The following is a 25,354-nucleotide window of genomic DNA, read 5'->3' on the forward strand; positions in this document are numbered from 1 at the left end:
GAGAAGGCTGGAGATTGAGGCTGAGAGGGATAATGGTTCAACCATGATGAAATTATGGAGCAGACGATGGGCCAAATGGCCTAATTCTGCCACAATATCTGTTGGTCTTTAAAGAAGAACAGATAACTGTTGTAATGTGAGTATTATTAAAAGTAAGTTAATACTAATTGGGAAGCTGTTGGTAGCAAGAGGCGGGATCCGGGGTTGGCAGGGTCTTTACTCTTTTGACTCCCAGTATGCATTGTATGTAGTTCCTCTACCCATGCCACACGAGGTACCTGGAAGCTTCTGTATTGTCCCAGATAAAGATGCTGTTTTGACCAACAAGTTGTCGAGTGGTCTTTTTGTAAAGTAGAAGTTACCACATATTTTTGGCGATGAGGTAATCTGGTTTTGTGAACAGGTTGGCCCTATTTTCGATCAGGAGCTGTGAGCGGGCGAGGAGCCTTGTGTTCGGATGGCTACGTTCGGAACGGTCGGTGTGTTCAACGAGCAAATCGAGGAGTGGCCGCAGTACGAGGAAAGGTGGGGCCGCTTTTTCTGTGCTAATGGAATTACTGAGGAGGCTAAGCAGCGCTCTATTCTCCTGAGTGGGTGTGGGGCAAAGACGTACAAGCTGATACGGAACTTAGCTACGCCGCGGAAACTGGGAGAAATTCCATACGACGAACTGGTCAAGCTCGTGGGGAACCACCGCAATCCGAAGCCTTTGGTGATAGTTCAAGTTTCGCAGCCGTGCCCGGAAGCCAGGTCAGTCTGTGGGCAATTTTGTGGCCGAGCTTCGGCAGCTGTCGGAGCATTGCGATTTCGGAGCCGTGTTGGCTGACATGCTCCGTGACAGATTAGTATGTGGCATTAATAATGCCGCCGTACAACGCCGCTTGTTGGGAGAAACCCCACCGTTGACTTTCAAGACAGCCCTAGAGATTGCTCAAGGCATGGAGGTGGCTGCTGATAATGCCAAGGGTATACAGAAAGGATATGGGGGGTCGCAGTCGGCAGCAGTGATCCAAGTCGGGAGGGAGACTGGTAAACAGGCAAAGCGGGTGGAATGTTTTCGGTGTGGAGGAACGCACTATGCAAATGATTGCAAATTCAAAGATACTGTCTGCCATGCTTGTAGCAAGAAGGGACATTTAGTTAAAAAGTGCAGGAGCATAAAGGGTAAGGTTAAGCCTGGGCAGGGGAAAGCTCAACAGACTCAGGCAGCCTCACACCACCTAGGAGAAGCAGATGGAGAGGCAGCGTGTGCCTACAACGTGTTTGGGGTGGAAACGGATGAGGGACCACCTGAACCATATTATGCCACAGTCACTGTCAAGGGAAAGGACATTAAGTTGGAGATTGATTCAGGGGCTACTGAATCGGTCATTAATGAAGACACCTACAGGAGGATATGGGGATCCAACCTGCCTTCTATCAGACCATCTAAGCTCCAACTCAGGACCTATACGGGGCAGCCCATACCTCATTTAGGGGTGTTATATATGAATATTTCGGCTGGGGGCCAGAAGGCTGAAGCCAGGCTGGTGATAGCTAAGGGCAGTGGGCCCAGTCTTTTGGGCCGTGATTGGCTTCGGAAAATCCGGCTCGACTGGCATGAAATTAAGTATGGACACACGACGGAGGACATTCTGCAGTGGTATAGTGACGTTTTCAGGGACGAGCTGGGCACACTGAAGGGCGTGACCGTGAAACTCCATGTCGACCCTGAGGCCACACCACATTTTTATAAACCCAGGTCAGTGCCCTTTGCCATGAAGGGCAAAGTCGAGGTTGAGCTGGACCGTTTAAAGGGGCTGGGCATCATTGAGCCCGTCCAGTTTTCAAGTTGGGCAGCTCCTATTGTTCCAGTTTTGAAGGCAGATAAAACAGTGAGGATATGTGGGGACTACAAGCTTACGGTGAATCAGGTCTCTAAGCTGGAGGAGTACCCGTTGCCATGGGTGGATGACCTGTTTGCGACCCTGTAGGAGGGGAAACTATTCACAAAGCTGGACAAGAGCTATGCCTACCAATAGCTGCTGCTCGATGAGGATTCAAAGGAGTACATCAGCATCAATACGCACAAGGGATTATTCAAATACAATTGCCTGGAGTTTGGAGTGGCGTCTAGCCCCGCCGTTTTCCAAAGGACAATGGACTCTTTGCTGCAGGGGATTCTGCATGTAGCAGTGTATCTTGATGATATTTTGATCACGGGAGCCATGGAGGAGGAGCATCTGGCTAAATTAGAACAGGTGCTGAAGAGACTCTCAGATGCAGGGCTGCGGTTGTGTGTTCCTGGCTCCGAGTGTGACCTACCTGGGACACAAGATTACAACTGAGGGACTTTGTCCAGTGGAGGAAAGAGTGAGAGCTATTAAGGAGGCCCCAAGCCCCAATGCGTCACTGAACTCAGATCATTTTTGGTCATGGTGAATTATTATGGCAAGTTTCTTCCGGACCTCTCAAAGGTTTTGGCCCCACTGTATAAGCTGCTTCACAATGACACTAAGTGGTGGTGGGGTGAAGAGCAGGAGGAAGCTTTCTTTTTATTTATTTTTTTATTGAAGTTCATCATCAAACAAACATTTCCATAAGATGCATTTCAGACATTGTAAATATATATATATATCATATAACCATATATGTTACAAATCTCCACAAAGTCTTTATCTGAGGTATACACTTATAGAAAAGGGTGGAAAGAAAAAAACAAGTAAAAAAGGAAAGAACTGTGTACAAGTAGGGAGCGATCTTTTTTTTTACAACATATTCATTGATTTGTGAGAATAAAATCAGGCCTATGAGGTATTATGTAGTTAAACCATTTTTCCCAGTTTGAATCAAATTGTTCCAGCTTATGATTAACAGATGCTGTTATCTTCTCCATTTTGTAAATGTCCATTGTAATTTCCATCCATGTATTTAAAGCTGGGCTCTCCTGTGATAACCATTGCCTAGTAAGAGTCTTTTTACCAGCCACCAACAGTATATTCATTAATTATTTATCTCTTTTCAACCATTCTTGAGGTATATACCCAAAATATATGGTCTTACTCTCTAAGGGTATTTCACATTTAAAGATGTCTTGTAGGGCATTGTGTATCCCCCTCTAATAGTTTTTGATAACAGGGCAGTCCCAAAAATATGATAATGATTTGCATTTTGATTTCCACAATTTCTCCAGCAAACAGGGAGGTTACTGTCATAATGGGATTTCTGAGAGGGTGTAATAAAATATCTTGCTGTAGTGGCTGCAGTTTAAAGAGCTTACAGTGTCAAGTGCATGAAATATCCTTTTGGGAGGAGCCTGCTTCTGAAAGATTTCGTAAACCCTATAAAAAAAAACAAATTTTGACAGAAACAAACAATCTGTTGGCTGACCCATCAAGTCCAGTAGCAACCCAACAGTATAACCCTCTTCAGTTGACCAAGAACGTTCACAGTCCTGCAGTTCAGACGTGGAAAACAAAGTTGGAGGAGGACAAAATTGAAGAAAGCTTTCATTTTCCAAATACCACAGACCACTTAAAATTAGGCAACAAGATTTGCTGCAGGAAGTACTGAGAGAGAGAGAGCACAAATAGGTAAGGATTATTTGTTCCTACTCTCTTATGCCTTTTCTAAAACAGTGTGACCCCTGAGTCACTAACAGGTTCTACTTTTACAGACGTTCATAAGTTGCTCTTAGTGAATAGCTGGAAAAAAAAATGCATTCTATGCCTCTACACAATTGCAGGAAGCTCATCTGGGGTGAGCAGAGAGATCTTAGCATCCAAGTTCATAGCTCCTTGAAAATGGTTACACAGGTCAACATGGTGGTTAAGAAGGCTTATGGTATGCTTGCTTTTATTAGTCAAGACACTGAGTTCAAATGCCAGGAGGTTATGTTGTAATTTAATATAACTCTGGTTACACATCTGGAGTATTGCATACAGTTCTGGTCACCCACTACAGGAAGGATGTTGAGGCATTGGAGAGCATGCAGAAGACATTGACCAGGTTGCTGCTTGCTTTAGAAGGCATGTGCTCTAACGAGAGGCTCGATAAACTTGGGTTGTTTTCTCTTTAGTGCCGGAGGCTGAGTGGAGATCTGATGGATGTTTAGGATCTTGACAAAGAGATGGGATTCACAGTGACTCTCTAGAAACTAGAGCAGAACTTAGAACTAACAATTCTAATCAGAACAGGGAACAAAGTATCACTTACTGTTATGACGCAGTTTAGTTGAAAGATGGAGTTTTATCTAATGCCTAAAGTTTAAAAGGTCATTGCCAGCAGTTTCTTTATAATACTTCTAGTTGAGAATCAGTGGAGAGTGAAGATCGGAGTACGGGAGTTAAAAGATCGAGGAAAGTCGATTTCGACGGTGAAACAGGTTCGACCTTGTTTGATCCTCATTCGGAGGGAATTTGTTGACTGTGCTCGTGTTAACCCTTGTGAAATAGCAGAAAGGATTGAGTACAGTGTTGTAAAGGAAAGGTCAGTGCCTTTAAGCCGTTTCATTTTACATCTTCGTAAATTCTTCGTGTGAAAAGTAGTTTGACTGGGAATTGCAGCAACACGACGTGAAAGAGAATTTAAATCATCTTAAAAAGTCTCTCCCTTAAGTGGACTGTAAGCATTTTGAACTTTTGCAATACTACTTTGAAGAATTGTTTAAGCTTCATTGCTTTAAGAACTGTTTAAGCTGCCGCACAGCAGCTGACTTCCGGTTACGTGAGTGGTTTGTTTACTTTTGGGGGTTTGTTTTTCAGAGTTTAATAAATGTTTTATTTGTTATAAAAACCCTGCCTCACTCATTTATTTATTGTTGCTGAATCTGTAACAACTGGATGAGTCGAAGGGATAAGCCAATTAAGCTTACGTAGCTTACGGTGTGTTAAAGATGATGAAACATCACACTTCACAATATTGATTCCATTGGTTAGACACTTGTGCTTCAGTTGTGAACAACTCCCGATCAGGCAAAACACTTCTTAGTTTGAGAATTCATCACCACATCTCTATTTCCCTTACAGTAGGATCTAACCTTCCCAATAAACTACAACAAATTTTCTGAACTCTTGTGTTCCCCAGTGGATTTGTTGAACCTCCGAATTATTTTTCAATGACTTCACACAATTGAAATAGTTTCTCAAGTACAATGATGCTGAAGCGCTCTGTGTTTTTCTCTAGTTTCAGAAATGCTTGGCTATCTGATTCTTTCACTGGTACTTTGCTTCCTGTACTGGCGGTACAGAGACGGGAAACAGATAACAAATGTATTTGACAAGCACGTGTACATCACAGGCTGTGACTCTGGCTTTGGAAATCTGCTGGCCCAGCATCTGGACCAGCAGGGATTCCGTGTTCTGGCTGCCTGTTTTACCGAGAAGGGTGCTGAAGAACTGAAGAGCAGGACATCATCGAGACTCAAAACATTTCAACTTGATGTTACCAACTCTGAGAGCATTGGGAAGGCAGCAGAATTTGTAAAATCGGAGGTAAAGGGAAAAGGTAATTTAAATTTAAACCTTCATCTTTGCCAAACAAAAATTGTCAATTCTTAGATCGCATTGCTCACTGTGAACTATTTATCAGTTTAAAAACATGTAATGCAGTAAAAGCATTTTGAAAATCTTCAGTAATCAAATCAGTTTTAAGCCAACTGGCTTATGTTGATAAATTTCTCAATTTTTCTGGCAGCAGCACAATGCAATACCAAACAGAGAAAAGATAAAAATGTGATAAGGTGTTCTACAAAACAAAATGCTGGAGGAATTCAGCAGGCCAAGCAGCACCTATGGAAATGAATAAACAGTTGGTGTTTTGCCCCTAGACCCTTCTTCAGGACTGGAAAGGAATGGGAGAATTCAGAGTAAGAAGATCGGTGGGGGGGTGGGGAGATGTGCAAGGTGGCCGATGATAATTGAAACTCAGAGAGTGGGAGGGAGTGAAGTAAAGAGCTGGGAAGTTGATTGGTAAAAGAGATAAAGGGTAGCTATCACATTTCCTTCAGAACTGAAAAGACAGACGGTAATATTCCATATTAGTAAATTCTCTGTTTGAAGGAGCTTTTATATATAAATATAATGTACACATACTCATAGAGCTAGGGTATCTAAGACTTTTGCACAGTACTGTATTTCTGAACGTGGAGCAGGGAGCAAGTATGTAAACCTGGCGAGAGCAAATAGGAATGGTGATAGAGGGGCGCCGAGGGAGGGGTGTCAGTCAGGTGGTAGAGAAGTAGTGCCAGGGGTAGAGGTAGTCTGGGTGCAGACACACTCCACCCTGAGACATGAGACAAGGTCATTTGATTCCAAATAACTTGCCTATTGATCATTACAGACTGTCTTTCTGGTGCTCGTCTACGCTTGTCCATTAGTACCTCCCAAACACAGACAGCATGCTTATAGGAACACCATTGACTCAAAATCACACACATTCCTGCCTTGGAAACATTGCCACTTCTACATCATTGATGAGTCTACACCCTGCAACTTCCAACCAACATGCATATCTTCATCAGATACACCACAGTTTAAGCAGATAGTTCTCCATATCCTTATGAAGGGGTTATCAATTTGGAAGGCAAATACTAGCCTTTCAAGTGAAACTCATGTCCCATAACAGCAAGGAAGAAAGAAAAGGTACCTTAAAAGGCTTAGGACAGACATGTTCAAGGAATTAATCTTGCGTGTAAAATTCAATAAGAATTCCATAAGACATAGGAGCAGAATTAGGCTATGTAGCCCATTGAATCTGCTCTGTTATTCCATCATAGCTGATCCATTTCCTGCTCAGCCCCAATCTCCTGCCTTCTCCCCATAACCTTTCATGCCCTGACTAATAAAGAATGCATCAACCTTTGCCTTAAATATACCCAATCACTTGGCCTTCACAGCTGCCCGTGACAACGAACTCCACAGATTCACCACTCTCTGGCTAAAGGAATTCCTCCACACCCTCATACTAAATGTATAGCACTCTGTTCTGAGGCTGTGCCCTCTGGCCCTAGACTCCCTCGCCATTGGACAAATTGAAAGTGTTGCATTTTGGAAGGTCAAACGCAAGAGGACAGTAAATGGTAGGACCATTAGGAACACAGGCTTTCAGTCGGATTTTGGGGTGCAGGTGCATAACTCCCTAAAAGTGGCAACATGGGTGGATGAGGTGGTAAAGAAAGCAGAAGGGCATTGAGTATACAAATTGGGAGTTCATGTTGAAGCATGTAAAACAGTAGTTAGGCCAAATTGGGAGTATTAAGTGCAACAACTATATTTCATTTGAAGGTCCAGGAGAATAGTTCATCACCCAAAACAATAGCAAATGTTCTACAAGTGTTCCGTGGAAAGTATTCCAGCTGGTTCCATCACTGTCTGGTATTGGGGTGGGGGGGGGGGGGGGTACTGCACAAGATTGAAACAAGCTGCAAAGCGTTGTGAACTTAATCGGCACCATCAGGTCACTAGACTCTGTAGTAGCCAGGACATCTTCCGAGAGCGATGCCTCAAAAAGTTGGCATCCATCATTAAGGACTCCCACCACCCAGGTCATGCCTCGTTCTCATTTCTACCTTCAGGAGGAAGTACAGAAGCTTGAAGGCATACACTCAATGATTCAGGAACTACAAATTTCTTTTTGCATGGACTGCTCTGGGGCTGGCCTGCACTGGCAAGCAAGTGATAGAGGCAGCACAAGGCCTCAGGTGCATTTAGACAGATATATGTGCAAGCAGGGAATTGTGGGATATAGACCATGTCCAGGCAGATGGGATTAGCTAGATTGGTATAATGGTTTGTGCACATGTGCTGGGGCCTGTTCCTGTACTGCACTATTCTATATTCTAACAGCGTATCCCTGTGGCAATCCTGATCTCGGCTTCTCTGAGATATTACTACAGCCAAATCCATTTCTTTCCTAACCTCTCTGCAAATGAAAGCCAATTTATTTTCTCATTGATCTGAAGCATTAACTCTGTTACAGTTTGAACAGATGTTTTCATAAGACAATAAAGCACAGGAGCAAAATTAGGCCAGTCATCCTATTGAGTCTAAAGGAATATCATGTTATCCCCCTCTACTCTCCCTCCTGTGGCAGAACATTCACAGTGGTGTAGTGTTCAACACAGCACTTTACAGTACAAGTGATCCACGTTCAGTTCCCGCTGCTGCCTGTAAGAGTTTCCGTGTACGCCCTGCGAACGTGTGGGTTACATCTGGGTGACAAACAATAGACAATATGTGCAGGAGTAGACCATTCAGCCCCTCTAGCCAGCACCGCCATTCACTGTGATCATGGCTGATCATACACAATCAGTACCCCCGTTCCTGCCCTCTCCCCATATCTCTTGATCCCACTACCTATAAGAGCTCTATCTAACTCTCTCTTGAATGCATCCAGAGACTTGGCCTCCACTGCCTTCTGGGTCAGAGCATTCCACATATCCACCACTCTCTGGGTGAAAAAGTTTTTCTGCATCTCAGTTCTAAATGGCCTACCCCTTATTCTTAAACTGTGGCCTCTAGTTCTGGACTCACCCATCAGCGGGAACATGCTTCCAGCCTCCAGCGTGTCCAAACCCTTAATAATCTTATATGTTTCAATAAGATCCCCTCTCATCCTTCTAAATTCCAGTGTATACAAGCCCAGTTGCTCCAATCTTTCAACATATGACAGTCCCGCCATTCCGGGAATTAACCTTGTGAACCTACGCTGCACTCCCTCAATAGCAAGAATGTCCTTCCTCAAATTTGGAGACCAAAACTGCACACAATACTCCAGGTGGGGTCTCACCAGGGCCCTGTACAGCTGCAGAAGGACCTCTTTACTCCTATACTCAATTCCTCTTGTTATAAAGGCCAGCATGCCATTAGCTTTCTTCACTGCCTGCTGTTCCTGCATGCTTGCTTTCATTGACTGATGTACAAGAACACCTAGATCTCGTTGTGCTTCCCCTTTTCCTAACTTGACTCCATTTAGATAGTAATCTGCCTTCCTGTTCTTGCCACCAAAGTGGATAACCTCACATTTATCCACATTAAACTGCATCTGCCATACATTTGCCCACTCACCCAACCTGTCCAAGTCACCCTGCATTCTCATAACATCTTCCTGACATTTCACACTGCCACCCAGCTTTGTGTCATCAGCAAATTTGCTAATGTTACTTTTAATCCCTTCATCTAAATCATTAATGTATATTGTAAACAGTTGCGGTCCCAGCACCGAACCTTGCGGTACCCCACTGGTCACAGCCTGCCATTCTGAAAGGGACCCGTTAATCGCTACTCTTTGTTTCCTGTCAGTCAGCCAATTTTCAAAACATGTCAGTACTCTGCCCCCAATACCATGTGCCCTAATTTTGCCCACTAATCTCCTATGTGGGACTTTATCAAAAGCTTTCTGGAAGTCCAGGTACGTTACATCCACTGGCTCTCCCTTGTCCATTTTCAAAGTTACATCCTCAAAAAACTCCAGAAGATTAGTCAAGAATGATTTTCCCTTCATAAATCCATGCTGACTCGGACTGATCCTTCTACTGCTGTCCAAATGTGTCGTAATTTCATCTTTTATAATTGACTCCAGCATCTTTCCCACCACTGATGTCAGGCTAACCGGTCTATAATTCGCTGTTTTCTCTGTCCCTCCTTTCTTGAAAAGTGGGACTACATTAGCCACCCTCCAGTCAGCAGGAGCTGTCCTGAATCTACAGAACATTGGAAAATGATTACCAATGCATCCACGATTTCTAGAGCCACCTCTTTAAGTACCCTGGGATGCAGACCATCAGGTCCCGGGGACTTATCAGCCTTCAGACTCAACAGTCTATCCAACAGCGTTTCTTGCCTAATATAAATTTCCTTCAGTTCATCCTTTACCCTAGTTCCTTTGACCACTATTACATCTGGGAGATTGTTTGTGTCTTCCCTAGTGAAGACAGATCCAAAGTACTTGTTCAACTCATCTGCCATTTCCTTGTTCCCCATAATAAATTCACCCGTTTCTGTCTTCAATGGTCCAATTTTGGTCTTAACTATTTTTTTGCTATTCACATACCTAAAGAAGCTTTTACTATCCTCCTTTATATTCTTGGCTAGTTTACTTTCGTACCTCATTTTTTCTTGGCGTATTGCCTTTTTTGTTATCTTCTGTTGCTCTTTAAAAACTTCCCAGTCCTCTGGTTTCCCACTCATCTTTGCTATGTTATACTTCTCTTTTATTTTTATACTGCCCTTTACTTCCCTTGTCAGCCATGGCCACCCTTTACTGCCCTTAGGATCTTTCTTCCTCTTTGAAATGAACCGATCCTGCACCTTCTGCATTATTCCCAGAAATACCTGCCATTGTTGTTCCACTGTCTTCCCTGCTAGGGTATTGTTCCATTGAACTTTGGCCAGCTCCTCCCTCATAGCTCCATAATCCCTTTGTTCAACTGTAATACTGACACATCCGATTTTCCCTTCTCCTTCTCAAATTGTAGGTTAAAACATATCATATTATGGTCACTACCTCCTAATGGTTCCTTTACCTCCAGGTCCCTGATCAAATCCGGTTCATTGCACAACACTAAATCTAGAATTGCCTTCTCCCTGGTAGGCTCCAGTACAAGCTGTTCTAAGAATCCATCTCGGAGGCACTCCACAAACTCCCTTTCTTGGGGTCCAGTACCATTCTGATTCTCCCAGTCTACCTGCATGTTGAAATCCCCCATGACAACTGTATCATTACCTTTGCGACATGCCAATTTTAACTCTTCATTCAACTTACACCCTACATCCAGACTGCTGTTTGGGGGCCTGTAGATAACTCCCATTAGGGTCTTTCTACCCTTAGAATTTCTCAGTTCTATCCATACTGACTCTACATCCCCTGATTCTATGTCCCCCCTCGCAAGGGACTGAATATCATTCCTCACCAACAGACCCACCCCACCCCCTCTGCCAGTCAGTCTGTCCTTTCGATAAGATGTATAACCGTGAATATTCATTTCCCAGGTCCTGTCCACTTGAAGCCATGTCTCTGTTATTCCCACAACATCGTACTTGCCAATTTCTAACTGAGCCTCAAGCTCATCTACTTTATTCCTTACACTTCGTGCATTCATATATAATACTTCTAATTTGTTACTCCCCTCTCCTTTCATATCAATTTCTATTTCACTTGGCCATACCGTATGATCTCTTCTTGAACTTTCTACTCCATTGATTCTGTTGTCCTTTTTAACTTTTCTTATTTTCACTTTCCCTTTAACTCCATCCTTATATTTCCAGTTCATCCCCTCCCCCCACTACTTAGTTTAAACACATCCGTGTTGCAGTGGCAAACCTGTCTGCCAGAATGCTGGTCCTCCGCCTATTAAGGTGCAACCCGTCCCTTTTGTAAAATTCATCCCTACCCCAGAACAGATCCCAGTGGTCCAAGAATGTAAATCCTTGCTTCCTGCACCAGTTCCTCAGCCGCACATTCAGATCCGTTATCTCTGTTCCTGCCCTCTCCAGCACGAGGAACTGGAAGCAAACCGGAGATAACCACCCTGGAAGTCCTGCTTTTCAGCCTTCTTCCGAGTTCTCTGAAGTCCTGCTGCAGAATGTCCTTCCTCTTCTTCCCGATGTAATTTGTGCCGACATGCACTACCACTTCCGGCTGTTCACCTTCACCCTTGAGGATTCCCTGCAATCGGTCCGTGATGTCCTGGATCCTAGCACCAGGGAGGCAACATACCATCCTTAAATCTCGCCTGTTGCCGCAGAAACCTCTTTCCGTGCCTCTCACTATGGAGTCCCCTACTACCACGGCTCTTCCTGATGTCTGACTCCTCGGCTCTGCTTCTGCACCAATTTTCTGCCCGCAGACCGGTCCGCCTCTCAGACTGGCAGTATCTTCTGTACTGACAGCTTCCAAGAGGGTGAACCTGTTTACGAGAGGTACATCCCCTGGGGTCTCTTGTATTTCAAGCATCCTATCCATCCTCATCATCACACCCTTTCTCTCTTCCGGTATCCTCGGTGTAACAACCTCCTGTCCAGAAAACTCTCGTTTTCATGGATGAACCTGAGGTCATCCAGTTCTTTCTTCGGTGCTGCAACGTGCTCCTTCAGAAGCTGAATCTGGACACATTTTCCACAGCTGTAGCAGCCGAGGGCACCTTCAGTGTCCCTGACCTCCCACATCATGCACGTAGCACACTGAATCAACTTAGCGGTCATGTCTTCACCCTCTCCAATTGTGCTTGACTTAGTCTCCTCCCTCAGCCTCCTCGCCGAGGACTCTCGAGCCAAAGACTAGCACTTCTCACACCAGGCACTTCCCTTTACCAGGCCGCTTTGGAAAATGGGTGACCCTGTTTCCTCTCACAGTCCAAAGCAGTACTGGTTGGTAGGTTAATTGGTCATTGTAAATTGTCCAGTTAGACGAGGGTTAAATCAGGGGATTTCTGAGTGGCGTGGGTTTAAGGGCCGCAAAGGACTGTTCACGCTGTATCTCAATAAATAAATCCGTTTTTAGACATGGTTTCCATACTCTTAAGAGTATTGCTGGCATTATGTGTCGGTTGATTGAATCCCGTGTTGTCTTTGGAGTGACTGTTCTGATCTGATTTCTGGTTAGTTAGGACATATCAGGATCAGTACATTTTGGCTCAGGTAAGTGGCTACCACGATTGGTCAAAGTTTCATGGAAATAGTTAAAAAGGTATACAAAAAAAGACAAACCATCAGTTAACTGACTCTAATCAGGAACAGCTTAGCAACAGTCTCCTGTCCTAATTAAACACCATGATGTTCCAAATAAACAAAGAGCATCCTGGTTGTTTTCTTGATTATCTGTTTTTATTCTTTAAGAGTTGTGTCAAATTGGGGACTGTCTGATTAACCAATGGCTCAATTAACTGGAATCCACTACTGTGATTAAATTTATTTCTTAGACCTTTGAATTGAATTGAATTGAATTGAATTGACTTTATTTCTTACATCCTTCATATCTGTGAGTAAAAAGCTTTACATTATGTACAATGTCCTGTGTATGTTACTCAAAATGGCTTCTTTGGTTTGTTAAGAGTAGGAATGCTTCTTTGTCTGATAAGTGTTTCTCTCGCAGTTGTTTAGCTTTAGACTTGCTGATATGGGGATTGTATTCATTTGTTAACCAATGGGGAATGTTATTTTGTCTTGTGAGGCTGGGAACTTGGGGGGGTCTTTTGAGGGGAGTCGGGAGGAAGACGCCGAGGAAGGTGGACGTGGGCTGCACTACTTGGTTGACCACCGGGGGTGGTCCCAGGTGTGAAGACGTGGAGGTCGGAGGCAAGCGACGAGGGGTCAAATGGTTCGATGGTTGAGATCCAACGATGTGCACTAAACTGACTGAACTTTGATAAGTTGGCGCCTTTTGTTTTTTTTCTTTCCTTTCATATATATTGTATTGCCTAGTACTCTTTTAGTTTTAGTAAACTCTTTAAAGTGTATTTCATAAGGTATCTGGTGTGAATTTGATACTGTGTGGGCGCGAGGCATAAACTTGATTCTCACAGCACCTGCATGTACAGGAGGTGGAGTTGGTGTGTAGCTGGATCTCCTTTTCCCCTAGACATATACCAGCCTGTTGGTGTGTGTGGGACTGGACCCAGTGAGGGTCAGTGTGTGTGTGTGGGACTGGTCACAGTGAGGGTCAGTGTGTGTGTGTGGGACTGGTCACAGTGAGGGTCAGTGTGTGTGTGTGGGACTGGACCCAGTGAGGGTCAGTGTGTGTGTGTGGGACTGGTCACAGTGACACTTGTAAATAAGTGTTACAATTATTTCTCCATCTAAATGTGCAATATAAGGCAAGGAGTATAATGAACCTTTAACACTAAGGCAACAGCATTAGCGTTTTTTATGTGGGCTGCATGTAAATATATGTATTAAGTTATACAGCTGATGTTTTTGCTTCGATATGAGTGTGAAATCACAAGACAGTATTAGGAGCCAATCAATTATAATAAAGGGTAATCTGACATTTAAGTCTTTTTTTGTTCATTTCAACAATTCTAGGACTCTGGGGGCTGGTTAACTGTGCTGGCATCATTCACACCGTTGCACCTATTGACTGGCTTACGATAAGTGATTTCAAACCCGCGCTGAATGTCAACCTGATTGGACTTATTGAAGTCACACTGAGTGTACTTCCGCTGATAAAGAGGGCACAAGGCAGAATAGTAAATATTGCAAGTACATTTGGAAGGATCAGCCCTATGTGTGCACCATATTGCATCTCTAAATTTGGTGTAGAAGCCTTCAACGATATTCTCAGGTGAGTTTGAAATTAAGATGCTCTCCTTGATATTTCTCTTTGTATATGCAGTAAAATTAATTTAATCTGGCATTTTGTTTTTTGGGAATCCTGGTGGTTCTCAATCTGACTTGCTCCTGCTCCAGAATATCAGCCAGGTACTGAGAGTGAGCCCTGAGCCAAGAGCTGGTACCAGGGCTTGGAGACCAGAGCTCCAGGGGCCAGGAAATAGTCATCTTTGCAGCTGGAGTAGGGGACCAGGGTGCTTGTAAATGTCCTGCTCCCTTTAGACTCCCTGGATTCACAGGAAACTTCATAAAATGACAGTGTAACAGGTCAAATAAAAGTACGTTTAGGTATTAATAGGAGTGACATCCATTAGGATGATTTAGCAGATGAGTGCGTGCCAGAGGATCTGGTGTAGAGGGCAGGATTTCAGATTTATGGATCATTGAGGTCACTTCTGGGGAAGGTATGACCTGTACAAAAGGGATGGTTTGCACCTGAAACTGAGCAGTCCAATATCCTTGCGGGCTGGTTTGTTTGAACTGTTGTGTTGGGCTTAAACAAATTTGGCAAGGGAATGGAACTGGAGTGATAGTGCTAAGGATTAGGTAGTTGGTTAACAAACAGAGGCAGTATGTAGTGTGACTGCGAGCAAAGAGAGGCTGACGATAGGGCAAAATTGCAGTCAACAGAATGAGTTGCAGTGCTGACGGGTGGACAAAATCGAAATGGCTGGATACAGGATTGAATATGCACAGTAGACAGAACAAGGTGGAAGAACTTGTAGACTGGCATGCATGGCATTGGGGGCATGACTGAATTGTGGCTGAAAGAACATTGTAGCGGAGAGCTTCATGTCCAAACATAGACATTGTATTGAAAGGACACACAGGTAGGCAGAATGGGAGGTGTTTGGCTCTGTTGGTAAAATAATGAAATCAAATCATTAGAAAGGTGACATAGGACCAGATGGTGTTGAATCATTGTGCGTAGAGCTAAGGCATTCAATAGTGAAAAGACCCTAATGTGAGCTACATGCAGACCCCCAAGCAGTAATAAAGATGTGGTCTACAAGTTACTATGAGAGCTAAAAAATACATGCCAACAAGGCAATGTTACAATAGTCAAGGGGGATTTCAATATGCCGGTAAATTGGGAAAATCAGGTCTCAGAGGGGTATTTCAGGAATGTCTGTGAGATGGCTTTGTAGAGGAGTTTGTAGTGACCAGCTCTTCTGGATTGGGAATTGCACAATTAATTAATTAGAGAATTCAAGGTAACAGAACCCTTAAGGGCCAGTAATTATGACATGACAGAGGCATGAGAGAGGAGCTGGCCAAATCTGATTGTAAAAGAACTCTGCCAGAGATGATGGCAGAGTAGCAATGGCTGGAATTGCAATTCAGAAGGCAACAGATATAAACATCCCAAAGAAGAAGAGGTACTCTAAATATAGATGACGGCACTGTGGTTGACAAGAGAAGTCAAAGTCCATATCAACACTAAAGAGAGGGCATATTATAGAGTAACAACTAGTGGAAAGTTCGAGGATTTGGGGAGCTTTTAAAAACAAACAGATGGCAACAATGACAGTCATTAAGAAGGAAAAGATGAAATCTGAAGTAAAGCTAGCCAATAATATTAAAGAGGATACCAAAAGTTTCCTCAGATATATAAATCGTAAATGAGAGGTGAAAGTAGATACTGGACCGCTGGAAAATGAGGCGAGAGAGGTAGTGATGGGGGAGAAGGAAATGGCGGATGAACTGAATGAGAATTTTGCATCAGTCTTCACTGTAGAAGACACTAGCAGTATGCCAGAGTTTCGAGGATGTCAGGAGATTGAAGTGAGTGCAAGGAGAAGCTCTTGGGAAACTGAAAGGTTTGAAGGTAGCTAAGTTACCTGGACCATATGGTGTACATCCCAGCATTCTGAAAGAGGTAGCTGAAGATATTCTGGAGGCATTACTAATGATCTTTCAGGAACCTGCTGTTTCTGGCGTGGTTTTGGAAGAATGGAAAATTGCAAATGTCACTCCACTCTTCCAGAAGGGAGGAGGCAGAAGAATAGAAATTGTAGGCCAGTCAGTCTGACCTCAGTGGTTGGGAAGATGTTAGAGTTGATTCTAAAGAAACAACAAGCAGGATAGATAAAGGAGAATTGGCAGATGTTGAATACTTGGATTTTCTGAAAGCTTTTAACAAGTTGCCAAACATGCGGCTACTTCAGAAGCCCATTGTATGACAGGAAAGATACTAGCATGGATAAAGCAGTGGTTGATTGGCAAGAGGGAAATAATGGGAATAATGCAAGCTTTTTCCAGTTGTCTGCCAGTGACTAGTGGTGTACAACGGGAGTATGTGTTGGGACTGCTTCTTTTTTATGTTACATATCAATGATTTGTATGACAGAATTGCTGGCCTTGTGGCCAGGTTTTCAGACGGTGTGCATTTACGTGGAGGGGCAGGTAGTTTTGAGGAAGATGAGAGGCTACAGAAGGACTTAGACAGATTTGGAGAATGGGTAAAGAATTGGCACATGGAATACAGTGTTGGGAAGTGAATAGTCATGCACTTTGGTAGAAGAAAGAAAAGGGAAGAATATTTTCTAAATGGAGAAAAAATTCAAAAATTTGAGGTGCAAAGGGACTTGGGAGTGCTCATGCAGGATTCCATAAAGATGAATTGTTTTGTTTGAGTCTGTGGTGAGGAAGGAAAATGTAATGTTAACATTCATTTCAAGGGGACTTGAATATAAAGCAAGGATGTACTTCTGAGGGTTTATAACCCACTGGTGAGGCCTCACTTGGATTACTGTGAGCGGTTTTGGGCCCCTTATCTAGGAAAGAATTTGCTGTTATTGGGGTGGGTTCAAAGAAGGTTGACAAAAATGAATCTGGAATTGAAAGGCTTGTCATACAAGGAGTGTTTGCTGGCTCCAGGTGTCTATTCACTGAAATTCAGAAGATTGAGGGGTGATCTCATTGAAACATTGATTGTTGAAGGGCCTTGACAGAGAGTATGTGGAGGCGTTTCCTGTGGTGGAGGAGTCTAAGACTAGAGGACACAGACTCAGAATAGAGGGACATCCATTTAGAATAGAGATGAGGAGGAATTTCGTTAGCCAGAGAGTGGATAATCTGTGGAATTCATTGCCTCATGTGGCCATGGAGGCCAGATCACTGGGAATATTTGAGGCAGAAATCTTGTCCAGAAATAGTGACTGTACACGTTTCCATAGATGCTGGCTGGCCCGCTGTGTTCCTCTGCTATCTTGTGTGTGTTACCTATTTATTCCACCTTGCTTTTTACAAACATTGTTTTGTATTTTGTTTTCATTTTTAAACTTTATTGTTTGTATATCACCTGTAATTACATCGTCTGTTGGAAAGCATTCTATAAATATGTTATTATTATTCCTTCACAAAAGATTGACTGCTTCTCCTCATAGTCTATCATTTGAAGCAGCATGAACAGTGTTTTACGTAAAATAAAAAAGGACAAAGTAAACAAAAGCCAATAGACAAAAGTTTGTAACAACATGACAGATTTATTTTGTAATTTTGCAGGAGAGATATGAAGTGTTTTGGAGTGAAAGTAGCTTGTATTGAGCCAGGCGCTTTCAAAACACCCTTGACTGATACAGACCGCCCACTGAAGCAAATGTACGGGCTCTGGAGTAGATTACCACCAGAGGTACTAGAAGACTATGGGGTTGATTACATGGATAAAGGTTAGTTGTTTTTATTTTATATACATTTAGATGTTTTTAATTAAAGATATCCAATTATGAACTTGTGATCGAAATGGATACATTACCTAAAGGAAGCTTGTCTCAATAAATGTTATTCAGCAACTGCTATGCTTCACCTGTAATAGCAGAATAGTTTAGAAAATGCAAAATCCATTTTCATTAGTTTTTTTATGTTCATACAATATATAAATGGTTCAAATGAATTGGTTCAATTTGATATAGAGAATGTATACAGCCTGAAATTCTTATTCTTCACAGACATTCACAAAACAATAAAACCCAAAGAATGAATGATAGAAACATCAGAAACATAAAGCCCAGCCTCTCCCTAAGTCCTTCCATGCAGAAGCAGCAGCTGGAGAGAGAGAGAGAGAGAGAGAGAGAGAGAGAGAGAGGGGGGGGGAGGGAGAGGGAGAGAGAGAGAGGGAGAGAGAGGGAGAGGGAGAGGGAGAGGGAGAGGGAGAGGGAGAGGGAGAGGGAGAGGGAGAGGGAGAGGGAGAGGGAGAGGGAGAGGGAGAGAGAGAGGGAGAGATTGATTTCTGGCCCACTGTTGCAATCTGCCAAGTCACTTCTCCAAGTACCCTGCCAGCTTTCACTCACCATCAGTTTGGGGGGGAGGTTAGAGGATGAATTGAGTACAGAGTCCTTCTTCTGACAGCAGCACACACTGTCTGCTGTCCCAATATTTCAGTTTCCAATGACGTTTCAGTGGTGATATCAGGGAGGAACTGGGTCATCTGTGGGGCCAGACACAAAGGTGCAAGTCTTGCAGCCTGCTCCTGGAGACAGGAAAGCACCGAGCTGCGCAGCCAGTTCAAAGACTCACTGCTTGTGATGAACCATAGTTCATAGTAGATCACAGGCTCTGACAGAACCCCAGACATCTTGAACAGAAAAGAAAGACACAAGAGAAGAAGAAAAAGCTGTCCCTTGGACAAACTGGAAGGTTGCCTGGGTCTGCAAAACCTGATGCCGCCATCTTTCCTAGCTCATCCTCCCACACAAAGCATCTATCTTTCAGCAGCACAACTGCAGCACTGTATCTCTCCTTTGTTATCAACCATCTGTGTTAACCTTGTAAACCAGTCTTTGCAATACAAACTTGAAGGTACAAGATGCTAATTTTGAAGAAGGCCTCACATCCCACTTCAAGCATTTCATATTAGCATTTACAACTCAACAATTGCACAGTCGCCTGCAACCTGTGGTCTCTTTTCCTTTTGCTCAGGAGGTTGTTCAACCCTCTGAGTGAAGAAGTTTCCCCTCAGGTTCCCTTTAAACTTTTCATCTCTCACTCTTACCCCATGACCTCTGGTTGCAAAGCCTGCTTGCCTTTACCTGACCTATACCCCTCCTAATTTTGTACACCAAATCTCCTCTCAATCTTTCATGATCCAGGGAATAAAGTCCTAACTCATTTAATACTTTCTTATAACTCAGGTCTTTCAAATCCGGCAACATTCTTGTAAATTTTCTCTGTACTCTTTCAACCTTATTTACTGCTATGTCTGTAGACGTTAGACAACAGTAGATGTGTCTGGAGACTGAGGGCCGGGCTCAGGCCTCAATCGCCTTTATACCGGGGTCTGTGGGAGGAGCCACGGTCAGTGGGAGGGGCCACAGGAGCAGTCAGCGGGGGGGGCGTGTCCAGACAGGTATATGTAGTTCACTACATTCACCCCTCCTTTGTTTTAAAAGAGAGTCCTCACGGGGCGAAGTTTCTTACAAGTATATTTACAGGTTAAGTCTATCAGGTGGTCAAATCTGTCGCTGCGATCTACGTAGCACTGGCTGTGATTGCACAGGTACCGGTGGTGATTGCACCGGAGACGGTGGTTGTGCTGGTTCCAGCCTAACTGGAGGTGTCAGCAATCTAGGCGTCAGTGATCCCTCATGCGTGTGCGAAGCGCCTGGTATATGCGCGTATGAGACGCCCGGTATAGGAGTGTCGTGAGGAGTCTGTGTAGGGCTCGGTGTGTGCGGTATCACCTCCGGTACAGGGTTCATAGTTACTGTGGAGTGTTCGGGGTAGTGGTCTGCTGCTCCTGCGGGCGCCAGGTCGTGGACAGAGACCGTATCCTCCCGCCCATCAGGTAAGACCACATAGGCATACTGAGGGTTAGCATGTAGAAGGTGAACCCTCTCGACCAGCGGGGAGTATTTATTGCTCCTCACATGTTTCCGGAGCAGCACTGGCTCTGGGGACGTCAGCCAAGCTGGGAGGGTGGTCCCAGTGGCAGACTTCCTGGGAAAAGAGAATAGGCGCTCGTGAGGGGTGGCATTGGTGGACGTACATAACAGGGAGCTGATAGAGTGGAGTGCCTCAGGGAGGACCTCCAGTCATCGAGAGACTGGCAACCCTTTTGACTTAAGGGCTAAAAGTGTGGCCTTCCACACCGTGGCATTCTCCCTCTCCACCTGGCCATTTCCCCGGGGATTATAGCTCGTGGTCCTACTAGTAGCAATGCCCCTAGCCAGCAGGTACTGGCGCAGCTCGTCACTCATAAAGGAGGGCCCTCTATCACTGTGGATATAGCAGGGATATCCGAACAGAGTGAAGAGCTGGCGCAGGGCTTTTATGACGGATATGGCAGTGGTATCGGGGCAGGGGATGGCAAAGGGGAACTGCGAGTACTCGTCGATAATGTTGAGAAAGTAGACATTGCGGTCGGTGGAGGGAAGGGGGCCCTTAAAGTCAACACTCAGTCGCTCAAAGGGGCGGGTGGCCTTGATAAGTTGCGCCTTTTCAGGACGGTAGAAGTGCGGTTTGCACTCAGCGCAGACTTGGCAGTCCCTGGTCATCATCCTGATGTCCTCAAGGGAGTACGGCAGGTTCCGGGCTTTCACAAAATGGTAAAATCGGGTGACCCCCGGGTGGCAAAGATGTGCATGGAGGGCATATAGCTGGTCGAGCTGTGTGCTGGCACACCCTCCCCGGGATAGGACATCAGGGGGCTCATTGAGCCTTCCAGGCCGGTACAGGATATCATAGTTGTAGGTGGAGAGCTCGATTCTCCACCGCAAAATTTTTATCATTTTTGATTTTGCCCCGCTGTTGGTTGCTGAACATGAACGCAACTGAGCGCTGGTCGGTCAGAAAGGTGAACCTTTTGCCGGCGAGATAGTGCCTTCAGTGCCTAATAGCTTCCACTATGGCCTGGGCTTTTTTCTCCACCGCGGAGTGCCGAATTTCAGAGCCTTGAAGGGTACGAGAAAAGAATGCTACTGGCCTGCCTGCCTGATTGAGGGTAGCAGCCAGCGCGAAATCGGAGGCGTCACTCTCTACTCGGAAGGGAATGGTCTCATCCACCGCATGCATCGTTGCTTTGGCAATGTCCCCTTTAATGCGGCTGAAGGCTGCACATGCCTCGGCAGAGAGGGGAAAAGTGGTAGACTTGACCAGGGGGCGGGCCTTGTCTGCGTAATGGGGGACCCATTGGGCGTAATAGGAAAAGAAGCCCAGGCACCGTCTGAGGGCTCTGAGGGTGGTGGGAAGAGGGAGTTCTAACAGGGGTTAGAACCTGTTAGAACTTTCACCTGTTACGGTCGGGATCAGGGCCAATGACCCCTTTCTCCACGACATACCCAAGGATAGCGAGTCGGGTGGTTCCGAACTCACACTTGTCCCTATTATAAGTAAGGTTCAGGGCTTTGGCCACTTGGAAAAATCGTTGGAGGTTGGCATTGTGATCCGGCCAGTCGTGACTACAGATGGTGATGTCATTCAGATAGGGAAATGTGGCCTTCAGTTGGCACTGGTCCACCATCCGGTCCATTTCCCTCTGGAAGACTGAGACACCATTTGTGACACCGAATGGGACACGCAGGAAGTGATAGAGCCTGCTGCCCGCCTCTAAGGTGGTGTAGGGGCGGTCCTCTGGGCGGATGGGGAGCTGGTGATAAGCGAATTTCAGATCTATTGTCGAGTACACCTTGTACTGAGCTATCTGGTTGACCATATCCGCGATGCGGGGTAGGGGGTACGCGTCAAGCTGCGTGAACCTATTGATGGTCTGGCTATAGTCCACGACCATCCTATTTTTCTGCCCATTCCGAACAACAACCACCTGGGCCCTCCAAGGGCTTGTGCTTGGCTCAATGATCCCCTCCCTGAGCAGCCGCTGCACCTCTGACTGAATGAAGTCCCTGTCCCCCGCGCTGTACCTCCTGCTTTTAGTTGCCACAGGTTTACAGTCGGGGGTCAGGTTGGCGAACAGCGGTGGGGGAGGGATCTTGAGGGTGGAGAGGCTGCAAGTGGTGTCAGTAGCACAGCTGTCGGCATGGTGCTTGGTGGGATGTGTGTGTGTGTGGTCAGTAGCGGGGTATATGGCGAAGTTCCACCAAACTGAGGATTCCTGACTGTGAGTGGTGGGAGGGGCCCGTCATATGCCATAGTCACACTTTCGAGGTGGCTCTGGAAGTCCAGCCCCAATAGCACAGGCGCGCACAGTTGAGACATTACCAGTAGCGAAAAGTTCCGATATTCTGTGCCCTGCGCCACCAATGTCGCTACACAACCCACCCGGATGTCTGTGGAATGCGACCCAGAAGCCATGGTGACCCTCTGGCATACCGGCTGTGTCACGAGTCCGCAGTGTTGCACCGTGTCCGGGTCAATAAAACTCTCAGTGCTGCCCGTGTCAAACAGGCAGCTAGTCCTGTGCCCCTCCACCAGGATGTCCATCATTGACTTTGCAAGCTGGTGTGGAGCGCTTTGGTCGGGGGTTACGGAGGCCAGAGTTGAACTGTCGTCTTGGTGCCCGGTAAGCACCGGTGGGTAGGGGGCGGGGCATGTTGGCGCCGACAAAGATGGCCGCCCTCATCCAGGCATGCAAGATGGCGGCCCCCATGCCTCACACGCAGCGCTGCCCGACCCCGCTCGTGGTTTAGACTTACAGACCTTGGCGAAATGGCCCTTCTTCCCGCAGCTGGAACAGGTCACTTCTCGGGCCGGGCAGCGTTTTCGGGGGTGCTTTTCAAGTCCGCAGAAGTAACACTGCATGGGCTTGCGACTGGCAGCAGCTGTGGTCGGGTTCGGGGAGTTCGTGGAATCGCGACTGGCAGCGGCATTGGCGAATTCGCTCGCGGGAACCGACGGCGGCGGGGTCTGAGGTGTCCACGGAACCGGCGGGGGATCGCGCGGCTGGACAGCGTCAGCATTGTGCAGAGCAGCCTCCAGCGTGTTGGCCATCTCGATCGCCGAGCGTAAGGTAAGATCGGCATTTTCCAGCAGCCGCTGGCGCACGTACACTGACCTGATCCCTGTAACAAAGGCGTCTCGTATGAGGAGCTCCGCATGCTGTTCCGCCGTGAAAGTTTTGCAGTTGCAAGTTCGCACGAGTGTCTGTAGGGCTCGGAGAAACTCGGCGCTCAACTCTCCAGGCCGCTGTCGTCGCGTAGCTAAGCGATGTCTTGCATAGACAGTGTTCACCGGCCGCAGGTACTGTCTTTTGAGGGCATCCAGTGCCCCTTGGTAGGTTGGCAGGTCCCTGATAAGTGAGTAAACTTTCGGGGTGACCCTCGAGAGGAGAATTCTGTGCATAACAGCGGGTTCAGTTGCACTAACCTCCTCCAAGTATGATTGGAAGCATGTAAGCCAGAGTTCAAAGGCAAGAGCTGCTTCAGGAACTTGGGGGTCCAAATCCAATTTTTCCGGATGTAAAATACGTTCCATGATTTAAAACTTCCAGTCAATGAAATTGATGCACCATCAATAACTCTCTGAGACGTGAGGCGAGATATCGGCTTTTATTGACTGGAAGAAAGAACAAGCAGTAGTTGACCACCATACTACATCCTGGAGACTGAGGGCCAGGCTCAGGCCTCAATCGCCTTTATACCGGGGTCTGTGGGAGGAGCCACGGTCAGTGGGAGGGGCCACAGGAGCAGTCAGCAGGGGGCGTGTCCAGACAGGTATACGTAGTTCACCACAGTAGTTTCAGTCAGGAACCTTGACTTTGAAAACTGTCAAAGATTTCAGAGAATGGAACCACAACTTAGAGCATTAATACACATAGTTTCAGTAATTCTATATGTCATAAAAATGCAAATGAATGGGAAGAAAGAGTTCAGGTGGTCCATTAACTCTACATTGCATGGTTGCATCCCAGTTTCTCAAATCACCAGCCCACCAGCAGCAGCTCCATGCAGTCTCCCGGAAGGGAGAGGAAGCCGATATACCCAGCATCAATTGAAGAAAAAGAATCCATTAAATCCTTCCTCAGTCATCTGGGTTGCAAGAGACACGAGGAGTAATAACATGGGGTTTTATTTATGGGAGGGGTGGGAGATATAAAAATTGATGTCTGCCGGGGACTTCCTGTTTAATTTCAGGTAGCAAGAGCCATTACTTGCAACAAGAGGCAGGAACTCCACCTATTTTGTCTTCTGAGAGCAAACAGATTGTTGTGTGTTTCAATAATATTTGAGTAATCTTATGTAGATATTAATTGATTAATCAGTTTTGTTTATTCATGATGGGTAAAATGTTAAAATATGTTAATTACAAACGTCATCACGCTACCACGTGATGCACGTGTGCCTCGCTGAAAGTAAACTCAAAGTTAAACCCGCATTTCGGACTCCCAGATCTTCCTTTGAGTCAATTACAAAACATAACACAGAGAGTGTGCCTTTACTGCACAAGTCAACAACTCATCACAAAAGTTAGCGGACTCTTAGGAAAATAAAATCTACTTGAAAACTAACTTCACCCTTCCTTTGCGAAAACGATCTGTGCCTCTAATGTTCTGCAGCGTGTTATATATGGTGCTTATCAACATCATAGATAAAAAACAATTTTCTTTAAATGTACTTTTCATATTGTTTTACAGTCTCTGCAAAACCGCTGACCAATATGTTGGGGCAATTAAACCCAGATTTGATGAAAGTGGTGTGGTGTCTGAATCACGCTCTGATTTCTCTTCATCCTCGTACTCGGTACTCTGCTGGATTAGATGCAAAGTGTTTTTGGATTCCTCTCTCCTATATGCCAACTGCTATATCTGATTTTCTGGTCAGTTTATATAAAACCAAGCCAGCAAAAGCTCTCTTTTAGCATCATTTTGGGATTGAGTATGATAAAGAGGAAATAGTACTGGTGACGCTACTGTAAAATATGATGTGATCCCTTTCTTGCTGTATCATAGAAAATAAGCAATGTTATTCCTTTCTCTGGTGTCAGTCAGTATATTCACTTTCAAAACTATCAAAGATTTTGGAGAATCGAACCACAATTTGGAGCAAATTTGAGGTGTAGATTTTGAGGTGTTATCAATTAAAAGGCTTTTATCACTGCTGAAGTTTCAATGTTCTGGTCAAAAATAAAAGGTCATAAGTTGATTCATGTGTCTTTCTTTA

General features: G+C 45.2%; 1 protein-coding gene across 4 annotated transcripts; it reads left to right on the forward strand.

Annotated features, from left to right (window-relative positions):
* The first annotated feature begins 379 nt into the window (after nucleotides 1-379).
* Nucleotides 380-25,336, forward strand: LOC140728569 (dehydrogenase/reductase SDR family member 9-like). 4 transcript variants are annotated; one of them, XM_073047501.1, is made up of 6 exons: nucleotides 3,323-3,572; nucleotides 4,287-4,363; nucleotides 5,164-5,484; nucleotides 13,998-14,256; nucleotides 17,811-17,974; nucleotides 24,829-25,336. In XM_073047501.1, exons 3-6 carry the CDS (start codon nucleotides 5,172-5,174, stop codon nucleotides 25,050-25,052), a joined length of 960 nt encoding a protein of 319 aa, XP_072903602.1. In that variant the 5' UTR covers nucleotides 3,323-3,572; nucleotides 4,287-4,363; nucleotides 5,164-5,171; the 3' UTR covers nucleotides 25,053-25,336. The 4 variants fall into 4 exon arrangements, with proteins under 4 accessions (XP_072903603.1, XP_072903602.1, XP_072903601.1 ...); XM_073047500.1 differs by having other exon boundaries at nucleotides 3,325-3,572; nucleotides 4,287-4,467; XM_073047502.1 differs by lacking the exons at nucleotides 3,323-3,572; nucleotides 4,287-4,363 and adding an exon at nucleotides 380-525.
* The last annotated feature ends 18 nt before the right edge of the window (nucleotides 25,337-25,354 follow it).

This window comes from Hemitrygon akajei, chromosome 5 (assembly GCF_048418815.1).
Source record: "Hemitrygon akajei chromosome 5, sHemAka1.3, whole genome shotgun sequence".
Classification (NCBI taxonomy): domain Eukaryota; kingdom Metazoa; phylum Chordata; class Chondrichthyes; order Myliobatiformes; family Dasyatidae; genus Hemitrygon; species Hemitrygon akajei.

Coding starts and splice junctions, on each gene's coding strand:
- LOC140728569 (XM_073047502.1), top strand. CDS start 5,172: ATGCTTGGCTATCTGATTCTTTCACTGGTACTTTGCTTCCTGTACTGG. Junction 5,485..13,997: donor ATCGGAGGTAAAGGGAAAAG/GTAATTTAAATT, acceptor CAACAATTCTAG/GACTCTGGGGGCTGGTTAAC. Junction 17,975..24,828: donor GGTTGATTACATGGATAAAG/GTTAGTTGTTTT, acceptor ATTGTTTTACAG/TCTCTGCAAAACCGCTGACC.